Here is a 13,590-nt window from a genome sequence, read left to right as displayed (position 1 = left end):
GGAGGCTGCGCCCAGGTGTCACAGGCAGGTCCGTGCAGGGGTGCCCAGGCTTCCCTCAGGACTCACCCCCGGCTGCCTGTGCTAGATGTCCTGCGGCTCAGAGATGACTTGTGCCTCAGCTGGGACTTCATGATCACATCGTGCTTGTGCTTGAGCTCCAGCAGCAGGACCTTGAACTCCTCCTCTTCACACAGGTCTAGAAGGGCAGAAGGGTCAGTTGTGGGGAGTGGGGGAAGAGAGGAATGGATAGGGCAGGACCTGAGATCCACAATGATGCTTGGAACCAGAGGAGTCATTACTCCACCTCATCCCACTAAAAAGCTCCAAACATTTCTCTGGGGATACACAGGCAGGGAAGAAAACAAGACTAGCCATATTTCCTGGGCTGTAACCACATCCTTAGAGGAATGTGAGAATGGGAAACACCAGATATCCTAGGAGTGGGTTCAATTCCAGAGGTTCCCAACTAGGACCAAGGGAACATTGCAGGGAGAGCCATCGAGTCACCAAAGACATGAGAAGTACTGAGGAGAACATGAAGGTACCTCAACAAGAAATGAGGAGAAGTTGAGAAAACCCTCCATTGATCTATCTAATCCTTTTATATACCTCTCCCCCTGTTTGTAGGCTTGGTCATTCTATCCATAGATTTGTTCTCTGCCTAAACAACAATCCATCCATCCATCCATCCATCCACCCATCCATCCATCCATCTATCCATCCATCCATCATCACATCTCCCCATCAATCCCATCCATCCACCAATCCAGGAATCTATCACCCATTAATTAACTCATTCTTCTATTTACCTATCCACAATCCATCACTCTACAACCCTATATTCATACATAAACCCATCCACTCATCAGAAAATTGACGAGTTACCGATGTGTGTACCAAGTATTGTGTTGGGCTTACCAATTGGCATCTCATCCATGGAGGTCCTGGCACTCAGACTAGCTCCATGGGATACCAACAGCTCTGCCATCTGCATCTGAAACACAAGAAGAAGAAGCCCATGATCCCTGCCCAAGGCTCAGAGAGCCTAGGAAGTGAAGAGAGCCCAAGAACTCTCAAGAATATGGAACTCAGCTGATTCCCACAGAAAGCGCTGCACCCTGGAGCTGTGGGGGACCAGCAGACACATGGGCTTGGCACCTGCCCTGGCATGGCTACGTTCTACTCCCAGGAAGAGAAGGAGAGGTCAGCTGTAACTCTACCGCTGCAGATATTTTAAGGAGAGATTACAGAAGCTATAATCATATCTGGGAAACAAATGAAGAAATGCTAGGAATTTTCTAAGTTGGCAATTTTTTGTTGTTGTTGTCAGTCATGAGTCTTGAACTCAGGGCCTGGGTGCTATCCCTGAGCTTCTTTTGCTCAAGGCTAGCACTCTACCACAGATCCACTTCCAGTTTTCTTTCTGGTGGCTAATTGGAGATAAGAGTCTCATGGACTTTCCTACCAGGGTTGGTTTCAAACTGTCATCCTCAGATCTCAGCCTCCTGAGTAGCTAGGATTACAGGCGTGAGTCACCAATGCCCGGCTATAAGTTGGAAAATGTAATCATCATCCTGTTAGAACACAACTAGCCAAATATTTTAGCAAACAGACTCCTTGAGCCTTTTCATATTCCCATGTACTTGCTGGAGTCAACACCCTGAACAGACTTTGAGCTAACTGCCAGTCCAAATGACACAGGCGGACCCTGTGGGACCCTGTGGGTGGGACATACCTGTCCCCAGAAGGCTGCTGCATGCAAAGGCTCCCATCCATCCCAGTCCTTCACATCCACACGCACTCCATGGTCCAGGAGGAGTTCTGCTGCCCGCAGGTATCCATTGGCTCCTGCTATGTGCAGCTGGAAGAGACAAGAAAAAGTGAACCTTCCCTAGGGGGCTGATCCCAATAGTTGCATGATATTCTCCCACTTTCAAGTCCTAGACTGTCCTTGGGACCAGAAGGATGGAATGAAGTGAGGTGGAGACACCAGCCATAGTATAAAGGGTTATTAACTGTGAAACGTGGACCTTGAAGGGAAGGCAGAGGGGGCTGGGAATGTGGCTTAGTGGTAGAATGCTTGCCAAGCATGCATGAAGCCCTGGCTTCGATTCCTCAGTACCACATAAACAGAAAAGGCTGGAAGTGGTGCTGTGGCTCAAGTGGTGGAGCACTAGCCTTGAGCATAGAGAGGCTCAGGGACAGAGACCAGGCCCCAAGTTAAAGCCCCAGGACCAGCAAACAAATAAACAAACAAACAAAAAAGGCAATGTATCTCATGCCTGTAATCCTAGCTACTCAGGAGGCTGAGATCTGAGGATCGCTGTTCAAAACCAGCCCAGGCAGGAAAGTCTATGAGACTCTTATCTCCAATAAACCACCAGAAAACCAGAAGTGGTACTGTGGCTCAAGTGGTAGAGTGCTAGCCCTGAGCTGAAGAGCTGAGGGACAGCGCCCAGGCCCAAAGTTCAAGCCCCATGACTGACCAAAAAAAAAAGGAAGGCAGAGATGGATTCTCTTCTCGTGTTGTCCCAGGGGTTCCACGAGGATGGTATAAAAACTATGTCTCCAAATCCTTTGGCATGCCTTCCTCGCTGGGCATGGTGGTGCACACCTGAGAGACTGAGTCAGCCTGGGCTAAGGCTCCTATCTAGGAGCCTGATCATTTCCATATTCCAAAGGCAACCCTGGAGGGGCACCAAGGATCTGGAGGAGGCTGTGTCATAACAAGCCAAGTGGAAAGGTTTGGCCCCTGCTTCAAGTTGACCCCAGGCAGTCTTAGCCCTGGCACGGGCCCCATCTGCTCACCAACGTGGCACCCTGGGCATCTATCCAGTCAAGATCCTGGCCGGCCGCAATCATACAGTGGATGTCTGAAATCATCTGTTGCTCGGGGGCTGCTCGCATCTCGTTGATTTTATCTTGGGTGATGCCTGCATTGGGAAAAAAAGAGAGGGTGCACTCAACATCCTCAGGCCCGAGTCACAAGGAAGAGGGGGTGGATGGAGGGACAGTCACCCTGCTCCTGCTCCCCGAGGGTCTGCCAGGCACAGGGCACACAGACACTCCCATAAATAATTTTCTCCAGGCCCACTGTGTTGACCCACAGCACAAAGGTCATCCAATACCAGTGTACTGACATAAGCCCCTTAATATTCATCTACCTGGAGGAACTCTGACCATCTGCCCGCCCAGCTCCAGCTGTGCCAATACCGTTCTGCTCATGTTCATGCAGGTCCCCCCACCCGCAGGCTTTGCTAGCCACTCTGTCTGACCCACGTCTCCCTCTCTTTCCTCTGTCTTATCCATGACTGGGATCACAATATGCATTACATTTGTGTTGCAGAAATGACTGAATTAAGGATGCTATTCCTTTCAGGTAGAGAGTTGAGTAGCTGGAAGGAAGGGGCCCAGAGGGACATCTCATAGCCTGAATTCCTGACTGAAAAGTGAAACTTTTATGGGCAGCTAGTAATGGTATTGTGGAGGGGGGGAGGTGTGGGTGTGGGTGTGGGTATGGGTACACACACACACCAGTATCAGGACTTGAACTCAAGGCCTTACACTCTTGCTTGGCTTTTAAGCTCATGGCTGGCACTTTACCACTTGCTCCAGACATCCAGTCCAACTTTTTTACTCGTTAATTGAAGATAAGAGTCCCTTGCAAAAAGAGTCTGCCCAAACTTTCTTTGAGCTACAATCTTCAGATATTGATCTCCTGAAAAGCTAAGATTACAAGCATTTGCTACCGATCCGTAGCTACTAATGATGTTTAAGAGGAGAGTAACACACTCTGTGAAAGGAAACATTACAGCAAGTGCCCTTGGAGAGAATTCAAGGTAAGTCTATACATTTAAAAGGAAAAACAGGATCAAGAAAATGTGATACATACATATATGCAATGGAATTCTATGCCTCCATCTGAAAGAATGACATCACCCCATTTGTTAGAAAATGGAAAGACTTGGAAAAAAATTATATAAGTGAAGTAAGCCAGGCCTAAAGAAACATAAGTCCCATGGTTTCTCTTACTTGCAATAACTAGTATATGTCTAGGACAAGCAAAAAAGGTAAAAAGCTGTGTACATATGACCATATAAGATGATGTTAAGCACAACGATCTCCAAGACAAGGACACAAGTGGTTTTTTTCTTGCTTGCTATTGTTTTTAATGTATTTATAATTTACTATGTGATCTTTTTGTTCCTTTTGTATATGGTATATATCATGGAATAACCCCTGCTTTTCACTGTATTTGATTCCCCTGCCCTGCATCTGGTATATACATTTTTATAATTTGGGGAGGGGAAGGGAAATAACAAAATGCTTAAATAAGGATACATTGTTACAATGGTGTAACAGTGAAATGCACAAAACAGTATGTTGAAAACGAACTTTACAACTTTGGGGAGGGGAGAGTTGGGGAGGTGGGAAGGACAGAGATGGTAGGGGAAAAACAAAGGAGGAGGTAACAATGTTCAATAGGAAATGTACTTATTACCTTACTCATGTAACTGTAACCCCTCTGTACAGTTTTTTTTTAACCATAAAAATATATTAAAAAGGAAAAAAAGAAAATGATACATTTTGACTAGCCCTTAAATGAAATTTAGTATTTCCTACCATTCAAATTTAAATAAAATCCTCAGTACTATTAGCCATGCCTATGAGTTTATCACCAACAGCAAGTCCAGGTATTTCCCCATTTGGTTACCTTATCATTGAATGAATTAATCATGTTCCCTATCTCATACATGTTAAAATACTTTGCTACCTAGCTATGTTGGGATGCAATTTGCCGAACGAACATGATCCAAAGTCCATAGATTCCTAAGGCTGCCAAGAAAATTGTTAAGAATCTCTGCAGGAGATGGATAACAAAAGCCTTAGGTACCAGGACCAAATGGGACTGCAGAGAACTGAGAAGCAGCTCAAGGCAAGGCTGGGGCAGGACCCTGAGTTGCAGCTGAAGGTCTGGATTGGAGTCCCCTTTAATCTAGGGGTGGTCTCCCCCTGCCAGGCATGCTGGGTGCTGGGGCAGGCAGTACCCACAACTCCCATCGCTCCCCATGTTTCCTCTTCTGAGAATTCACTATGAGCCCAGAACAGCCCACACCTTGTTTATCTGGGCCCCTGACAGCCAGCTTGGTGCCTGGCACAAATCAGCACTCACAAATGTTCTTGTTTTTTCTTTTTTTTTTTAACATTATTTTCCCAAATGGGGACAGGGTTTTATGGTGAATGTTTATTGAATTGAATTGTCACAGCTGACAATGAGGAGACAAGGCCAGCTGAGGCCGCCCGCGTGCGCCCACGTGTGTGGGTGGGGGGTGAGGGGAGAAGAACAATACCTTCCTTTTGCACGGCACGTTTTCTAGGGTCCTGTCATATGTTTTATCTCGTTGATCGCACACATAGCACTCATGATGAGGACCCGTTCCATTTACTGAGGACTGGGCGTGGGGAGCCAGGCACGTAGCTGGCAAATGGGTTCACTCACCGACGCTGCCATGTGCCTACTACAGAGCCTGCTGCCCTCCTTACCTTGGTAGGCCATGCAGGTCTCGATGACATCCAGGGTGGTCTCATCCTCGCAGAGGTCATAGGGCATATTCCCGTCGGAATTGACAGCCAGCAAGTCAGCCCCACTGCGGAGACAGGGTCAGGATGAAGGCCCAGGAAGAGGTTGCTACAGTTGGTCTGGCTGACCTCTCTCACCCACAACCCCCGTGCACACCCCAGCAGCCATGGCCACCCTCTGCGGAGCGCGCCAGCAAGGCAATGTCCTCTCTTGCTCACTGCATAGTCCATTAGCACAGTGGCTTCACTGAAGGGACCCAGAGTCCCAAGGGAGTGATCTCAGATGACCTCTCTACTTCCTGCTCTGGCAGCAGGTGGACACTTAGGGAAAGAGGTCAGAGTTCCCCACCCCCACTCCCGGTGACAATAAAAATAATAATACCGAGGAGAGGGGTGGACACATGAAGAGAGAAAGGAGCAAGGAGAATGCAGTCATGATATTCAATGCACATCCTACCAAATTAAGAAAACTGAGGGGAGGGTGGGAAGGGGAGAAAAGGGGAGAGATGGGGAAGAGAGGGGAGGGGTTAAGAAGGAACCGGGAAGATGAAAGGAGCAACATCGATCAAGGGGCATTGTATTCATAATCTGATTTGTTGAGAGGTAAACTCCTCGGTACAACCACTTAAAGACAATAAAAAAATATAATTTTAAAGAAAAAGTATTATTAGAAGCAGCAGCACTCACCTGCTTGGAGTTAAGTCTGCTCTAAGTCTCTGACACCCAACACATTATTTAATCTTCACCACAGACCCGGGATGGGGGTAGGAGGCGCTGTGAGTTTCCTCGCACATTAAGAGGAACAAAGGCACACATGGGCTCACTCCTATGTACACACAGTTTGCATATGGCAGGGTCAAGACTTGAACCCAGACCTCTTATGGGTCAGCTCTTGTCAATTTCTGTTCTATATCCATCTTTGACCACATGCAAACACATCTTCCAAGTCCCTATGCAAAAGTCTAGTCAGATTCACACATAAGCAGTCAGATTAAAGGAGTATATCCCTAGAAGAGGAACGTAGCAGCCTAACGACTCTGACCATTTAAAATGCTATTAATTGCTAGGCACCAGTGGCTCATGGCTATAATCTTAGCTACTCAAGATTTGAGGATCGTGGGTCAAAGCCATCCCGGGCGGAAAAGTCCATGAGACTCTTTTCTCCAATAAACTACTCCGAAAAAGCTAGAAGTAGTGCTATGGCTTAAGTGGTAGAGCACTAGCCTTGAGCAAAAGAAGCTCAGGGATAGCACCCAGGCCATGAGTTTAGTACTTTAAAAAAAAAAGAAAGAAAGAAAAGGAAAGGAAAAAGAAAATACTATTTATCAGAACAAATCCTAAGAAATGGAAACATGGGTTTTTGTTGTTGATGATGGTGGTGGTGGTGCTGGTGCTGCTGCTGCTGCTGCTGCTGCTTATTTTTGCTTTGGGTTGTTTTTATTTTTTGTCTTTTTAGGGGAGGGTCAAAGAGAGGTACAGAAAGGGAGGCCAGAAGAGTAAGAAAATGCAAGGCAAGCGCTCTACTACTGAACCATCTTCCCAGCCCAAGCAAATGCAATCATGGTATTCAGGAGAAACTTTATGGAAAAATGAACTATGCAACTTATGGATAGGGATGGAAGCAGGAAACTGAGGGCAAGTGAAGGAAAGGGTGACACTGTCCAAAAAAAGAAAGAAATGTAATTACTACCTGGCTTATGAACTGGTAGTCCCTCTGTACAACACCTTAATAATAACAATAAAAACGAATGTAAACAAATAAAAGACTGGCCAGGCCAGGACAGGACTAGATCAGAGCATTGGGAATCTCTATCAGAGCTCACCCTTTGAGCTGTTGAGTGCCGATAGCAGGAATGTCTGGGGACCACGGAAATGCAATGCAAGTTCTTCGGGCCTGCTGCAATGCAGTCCCTGGAATGGGCTTGGGGAAACCGATATGAAACCGATATGGGCGATTCTGCTTCAGCCCAGCAGGAGGAGCCACTGAGCCAGGCCTGCATCCCTCCCTCTGTGCCTGTGGGCACCATGGCTTGGGCGGTGGTTACCTGATGCTCCTGGGCAACTTGGCTCTCATTGGAGGAGTAGCATGGGCCACCATCCTGTCCTCTGACTGTTGGTGCTCCACTGTAACCTCCCTGAGCTCTCCGAGGGTATGTCCTTGAGCAAGTCAAGCTACCTGGTCTGTGCTGGGGAAGCAGTAATGCTATCTCTGTTTCACCCCTGGTGGCCATCTGGTGGGCTCCCACTGTTGGATCAACACCTGCACAATAGATGATACCTGTTCCTACCTGTTCTTGGTCATGCCTCCTGACTTCCTGAACTCACGCATGCTTCTTTGATCTGCACAAACCCCAGCCCACTGGTCTTGTCTATCACAGCTCTGTTTTTCCTTTCTGACTTCATAGATCTTTTGCATTTCTGTGTGCCCAGTATAAAAATAGGACCTGGAGCAGCTCAAGTACCCAACCATTATTATGGAATATAGTTGACATTGCAATTTGTGCTTAAAGATCCAAGAAGCCTAGAAAGAATCAGGGTAGAAAATGACCACCTATGAGTACAGACAGAAACAGCTCTAAACCCTGGGAAAGATGCTATGTGGTCCACTTACACACACACACACACACACACACACACACACACACACACACACACACACACACACACACACACACACACACACACACACACACACCAGGTTCTACTTTTAAGGAAAAGTATGCCTATAGGGCAAGACCAAGGAAGAAGACTCAATTAAAGAAAAAAAAATCAGCTAAGCACCAGTGGCTCATACCTACAACTTAGGAGGCTGAGATCTGAGAAACATGGTTCAAAGCCAGCTGTGGCAGGAAAGTCTGTGAGACTCTCATCTCCAATAAACTACCAAAAAAGCCAGAAGTGAACTGTGGCTCAAGTTGTAGAGTGCTATAACCTTGAGCAAAAGAAGCTGAGAGATAGTGCCTAGGCCCTGAGTTCAAGCCTCAGGATGATCACACACACACACACGTACGTACACACACACACACACACACACACACACACACACACAAAGTAACAACACATAAAGAAAATAAAGGAGATAAACTCCTTTACTAGACTCTTTCTCAGCATAGACTCATGCAGAAAAACAAAGAAAAAGAGCTGATGGTAATATAATAACAACAACAACAATAGAATGATATCCTGACAGGAAAACAGCATAAGAAAAGGATGTAAAATCCAGCCAACTAAATTCACAACATACTTAAAAGATCCCACATAGGGCATATTATAAAGGATCCCACCGCAAGCTCTGGGGTTTAATCTGGGGAAGCCAGCGTGGTTTGGCAGAGATTGAATGAATAAAGGGTGAGGGAACCCACACAATCATGTCCATTAATGCAGAAAACGGATGTGGCAAAAAAAAATCAATAGTATTCTGTGATTTTAAAAAAGTCAACAAACTAGAAATAGAAAGAAACTGTAAAATAACAAAACCATATACAGAAAACCCACAACAAATGTCAGTCACACTCCACAGTGAAAGCTTTTCCTCTCAGATCCAGAATAAGGCAAAGAGGCTTGATTTTGCCATTTTTATTCAGCATAGAGTTACAGGCTTGAGTCAGAGCCACTAAGCAAAAAAAAAAAAACTCTTTAAAAAGTCGATTAAACTGGAAAGGAAGTACAAAATTATCTCTGTTCACAGATGATCTAATATTATATGTAGAAAATCCTAAAGATTCCACAAGAATTGTTACAACAAATCATTAAATTCAGCAAAGTGGCAAGATCAAGGTCAATACACAGACACACACAAGTCAGCAGATTTTTTTTAATACCTTAACAATGAAATATCAGAAGAGGAAAATAATAAAACCAATTTATAATGGCATCGAAAGGACTAAAATATTTAGCAACTCACTTAACCAAGAGTTGAAAACCGGACACAGTATACACCACAAAACATTTCTGAAAGAAATTACACAGTAGGGGCTGGGAAGGTGGTTCGGTGGTAGAGTACTTGCCTTGCATGCCAGAGGCCCTGGGTTCGATTCCTCAGCACCACATAAGCAAAAAGAAAAAAGCCGGAAGTGGTGCTGTGGCTGAAGTGGTAGAGCACTAGCCTTGAGCTGAAGAGCTAAGGGATAGTGCCCAGGCCCTGAGTTCAGGCCCCACGACCGGACCCAAAAACTTAAAAATTTAAAAAAAAAAGAAATTACACAGTAATAAATGGAAAGACAGCCCAAGTTCATAGATTAGAAGACTTGGTGTTGCTAAGATGCCAATGCTCCACAAAGAAATCTACATGCAATCCTATCAAAAGCTCTCATTTTCTTTTTTCTTTCTTTCCTTTTTTTTTGGGTGGGGGGAGGGGGTACGCACTAGATATTGAACTCAGGAACCATTCCTCCAGCCTTTCAAAAAAAATTTTCCTACAAAACAGAAAAACAACTTTGAGCTGGGAGGAATTGGGGGCTGGGAGCTCTCACCTATTAAATCTAGCTACTCAGGATGCTAAGATCTGAGGATCGAGGTTTCAGCTCAGGCAGAAAAGTCCAAGAGACTTCAATTAAATAGCAAAATGCCAAACTGGAGGTGTGGCTCAAGTTGAAAAGCACCAACTATGAGTGAAAGAGTCAATGAAAGTGTGAGAGTTTGAGTTCAAGCCCCTCATACCGACACCCCCGCCCCCTCCAAAAAGACAGAGAGCCAGGTGGAGTAGTGCACGTCAATAATCCCAGCAGGATTGCACTCCTGAGGCCAGTCTAGGCTACACAGCAACATCAAAAAGAAGCAAAGGGCTAGACACTGATGTCTCACACCAGTAATCCTAGGGACTCAGGAGGCTGAGATCTGAGAATCACAGTTCAAAGCCAGCTTAAGCAGGAAAGTCCATGAAATTCTTATCTCTAATTAATTACCAGAAAACTGGAAGTGGCACTGTGGCTCAAAGTGATAGAGCACTAGCCTTCAGCCAAAGAGCTCAGAGATAGTGCAGGCCCTGAATTCAAACCCCACAATGGACAAAAAAAAAAAAAAGGAAAGAATTCAAGCAGCAATTTCTTCAAAGAATTTATGCAAATAGACAGCAAACAAGTGAAAGGAGGCTCCAATTATTAATTATTAGAGAAAAAACAAATCAAAGCCACAAGGACACTCCACCTCATAGCCATTAGGATAACTGCAAGCAAACAAAATCAAAAATAGCAAGTGTTGGTGAGAACATGAAGAAATTATAACCTCTATGCATTGTTGGTAAGAATGTAAAATGGACCGTGGGGTAAACAATACAGAAGTTCCTCAAAAACACTAAAGATAGAATTATCATGTGATCCAGCAATTCCCCTTCCAGGTATATACACAAAATAATTGGATGTACATATTCATAACAGTATAATCACATGAAAGAAATCCAAATGTCCTTCCATAGACAAATGGATAAGCAGGTTATGGCATACGCATTCACACGCACGCACACACACACACACACACACACACACACACACCAGAGGAACTTCACTCACTCTTAAAAATGAAGAAAATCCTCACACAAGGATGAAACTTGACATTATGCTAAGTGAAATAAGCAAGCCACAAAAAATACAAATACCTTACGATTCCACTTTAATGAGGTACTTGACGTAGTTCATTTAAAAACAAAGCCAAGAAGTAGAGCATCACTTGCCAAGAGTTGAAGGGGTTAGGGAATGGGAGGGGGGCTTTGTCTAATGGGCACAAAGCTTCGGCTCTCTAAGCTGAGAGAAATGAAGCAGATCCACTTCATGAATATACTTAATACCCCTGAGCAGACATATAAAAATGGCTGAGGTAACAACGTTTATATTATTTGTATTTTCCCACAGTGAAAATCTTGGAAGAAAAGAAATGAAGAAAGACTAAATCAAGACACAAGCTCAAGCTGAAAGGTAGAATGAATGACAGACAGAGATGAAGAGCTGAAGAGAAAAAGATAAAGACATGCATTGCTGGTGCCAGGAGGAGCTCATGCCTGTGATCCTAGCTACTCAGAGATTGAGGTCTGAGGATCACAGTTTGAAGCCAGCCTGGGCAGGAAAGTCCCCCGAGACTTCATCTCCACATAATCACCAAAAAGCCAGGCGTGGAGCTGTGGCTCAAGTGGTAGAGCACTAACCCTGACCAAAAAAAACTCAGGGACAACACCCAGTTCAAGCCCAGGATCAACACAAAAAAATAAACAGAATAAGGAGACACAAAGAGAGCAAGAGAAAGGAAAGGGAATTTACAAGAGAAAGAAGACAGAGGAGAAACAGAGACAAAGAAAGGAGTAGAGAAAGGAGGAGGAGGAGAGGACAGAAAGAGATGGAAGGGAAGGAAGGAGAGAAGGTGAGAGCAAGGAGGGAGAAAAAAGGAAGAAGGGGAGGGAGGGAGGGAGGGAGGGAGGGAGGGAGGGAGTGAAGGAAGGAAGGAAGGAAGGAAATGGAGAAAAGCCAGAGGCAGAAGGCAGGGGCCCTTGGTGGTGGAGGGGCACGTACTACTGGACGAGGGTCTTCACCAGGTTGACGTGGCCACAGGTGGCTGCAGCATGCAGGGGCGTCCACAGCTCGTTGTCCCTCGCATTCACATTGGCACCGTGGGAAAGGAGTAGCTTGACAATTTCCTCAAAGTTGTCGATGCAGCACTAGGAAGGGACAGAGAGGCAGGCTGAGCCTAGGCAGAGGGCAGGGCCCTAGTGAGTCGAGTCACACAATGCTCCCCCAAAAGAGGCCACTTAAGAAGGACCCCAGAATCAGATGACCTGAGTTCAAATCTTGGGGACTTTTGGGCCAGGCGCCTTACCTCTTAAGTCTCCTGGTTTCCTTGGGAGAAAGAATGAAGTTAAGAATGTATAAGATTTTTTAAATAAAGGTTTAAAAAGAAGATTGTCAACTATAGTTGCCTTTCAGCAAGTGTTACTGGAACAACACACAATTTACACGTGGCTTCAGAATCCCAGAAGGCTGCATCTGGAGACCCTAGATGCTGACTTAGTTATTGCCATGTTCAGGCAGTATCTTTCACCCTCGTGTGGAGCTGCGTCCCCCAAAGTGTGCCCCTGGATCACAGTATGAAACCTCTGACTTACAAACTTCAGATCTCAAGAATCCCAAAACAACCACAATTCCTCCCAACCCCAAGAATCCATCTCCAACAGGCAGATTCGGGGGGGGGGGGGGTGGAGAGTCCTGACACAGTGCCTGCTGGGAGACAGCGTGTTTGTGCTAAGGGCGTGAGTGTCAGGAGGCCTCAGCTCCCCGAAGAGAACACAGGCTCCAAGTGACCCCAAACTCCTTGGACAGTGAAAAGTCCCCCAAGGGGACAGAGGAGGCTCAACTGGGGCTATCAGGGAGCGGTGAGGGCTGAGGAGGGGCTCAGGGAGCACTTTGCAGCCTGCAGAGTGGAGAGTCTTCCCTCCAGATGACAGCAGGAGAAGCCAATTAGCGGGACAGCACAAGGGAGGAGACCTGAGCTCAGGAGAGTTGTGCAGTCTGACTTGTTTTTTAAGAAAGTCACTCCATGTGGAGAACAGACTGTGTGTGTGTGCGCGTGTGCATGTGTGTGTGTGTGTGTGTGTGTATGTGTACACCCACACTGAAAGGAGACAGTGAGATGCTGTGTTGAAGTCAGCCAGTTAAGAGATGATGGTGGCCTGGCTTACAGAAGTGACAGTAGGGACAGGAGATAAGACGGGAGCCCAGAACCAAGAGCAGAGGCACCTGTGGGAACCCGAAGGAAGGGACCCACAGCACAACACCCGGGCCAGCCCCAGGGAGCCAGGACTCAGTGCCAGAAGGACACGTTTGAAAGGAACAGCTGCTGGCATAGATGATACCAGAGACCCAGGTTCTTTCCAAGCAGCCTGTCTGGGGGATGGCTGGGTCTCTGGACAGGGGCCTGGTGATGGGACTTAGATGGGCAGGAGAACCATGCAGTGTCCTGGCACAGTCAGCAGGGGGCACCAAAGACACCCGTGTGAGGCAGCTGTGGGCAGTCCCTGAGCTGTAATGG

At 46.2% G+C, this 13,590-nt stretch overlaps 1 protein-coding gene across 2 annotated transcripts in view; it reads right to left on the bottom strand.

Annotated features, from left to right (window-relative positions):
• The window catches only part of Ppp1r16b (protein phosphatase 1 regulatory subunit 16B), a 92,993-nt gene that overhangs the window by 2,865 nt on the left and 76,538 nt on the right, over positions 1-13,590 (bottom strand). For both annotated transcript variants that reach the window (XM_042694266.1, XM_042694267.1), the window contains 6 exons: positions 12,078-12,223; positions 5,545-5,648; positions 2,809-2,933; positions 1,736-1,861; positions 919-994; positions 67-196 (listed from right to left, as the gene is read on the bottom strand). In XM_042694266.1, coding sequence (XP_042550200.1) covers positions 67-196; positions 919-994; positions 1,736-1,861; positions 2,809-2,933; positions 5,545-5,648; positions 12,078-12,223 — 707 coding nt within the window. The remainder of the gene's footprint in view (positions 1-66; positions 197-918; positions 995-1,735; positions 1,862-2,808; positions 2,934-5,544; positions 5,649-12,077; positions 12,224-13,590) is intronic.

This window comes from Dipodomys spectabilis, unplaced genomic scaffold (genome assembly GCF_019054845.1).
Source record: "Dipodomys spectabilis isolate Male_0828 unplaced genomic scaffold, ASM1905484v1 ptg000175l, whole genome shotgun sequence".
In the NCBI taxonomy this organism is placed as follows: Eukaryota; Metazoa; Chordata; class Mammalia; order Rodentia; family Heteromyidae; genus Dipodomys; species Dipodomys spectabilis.
Note: the sequence above shows the minus strand (reverse complement) of the source record. Positions and strands in the feature narration are given on the sequence as shown.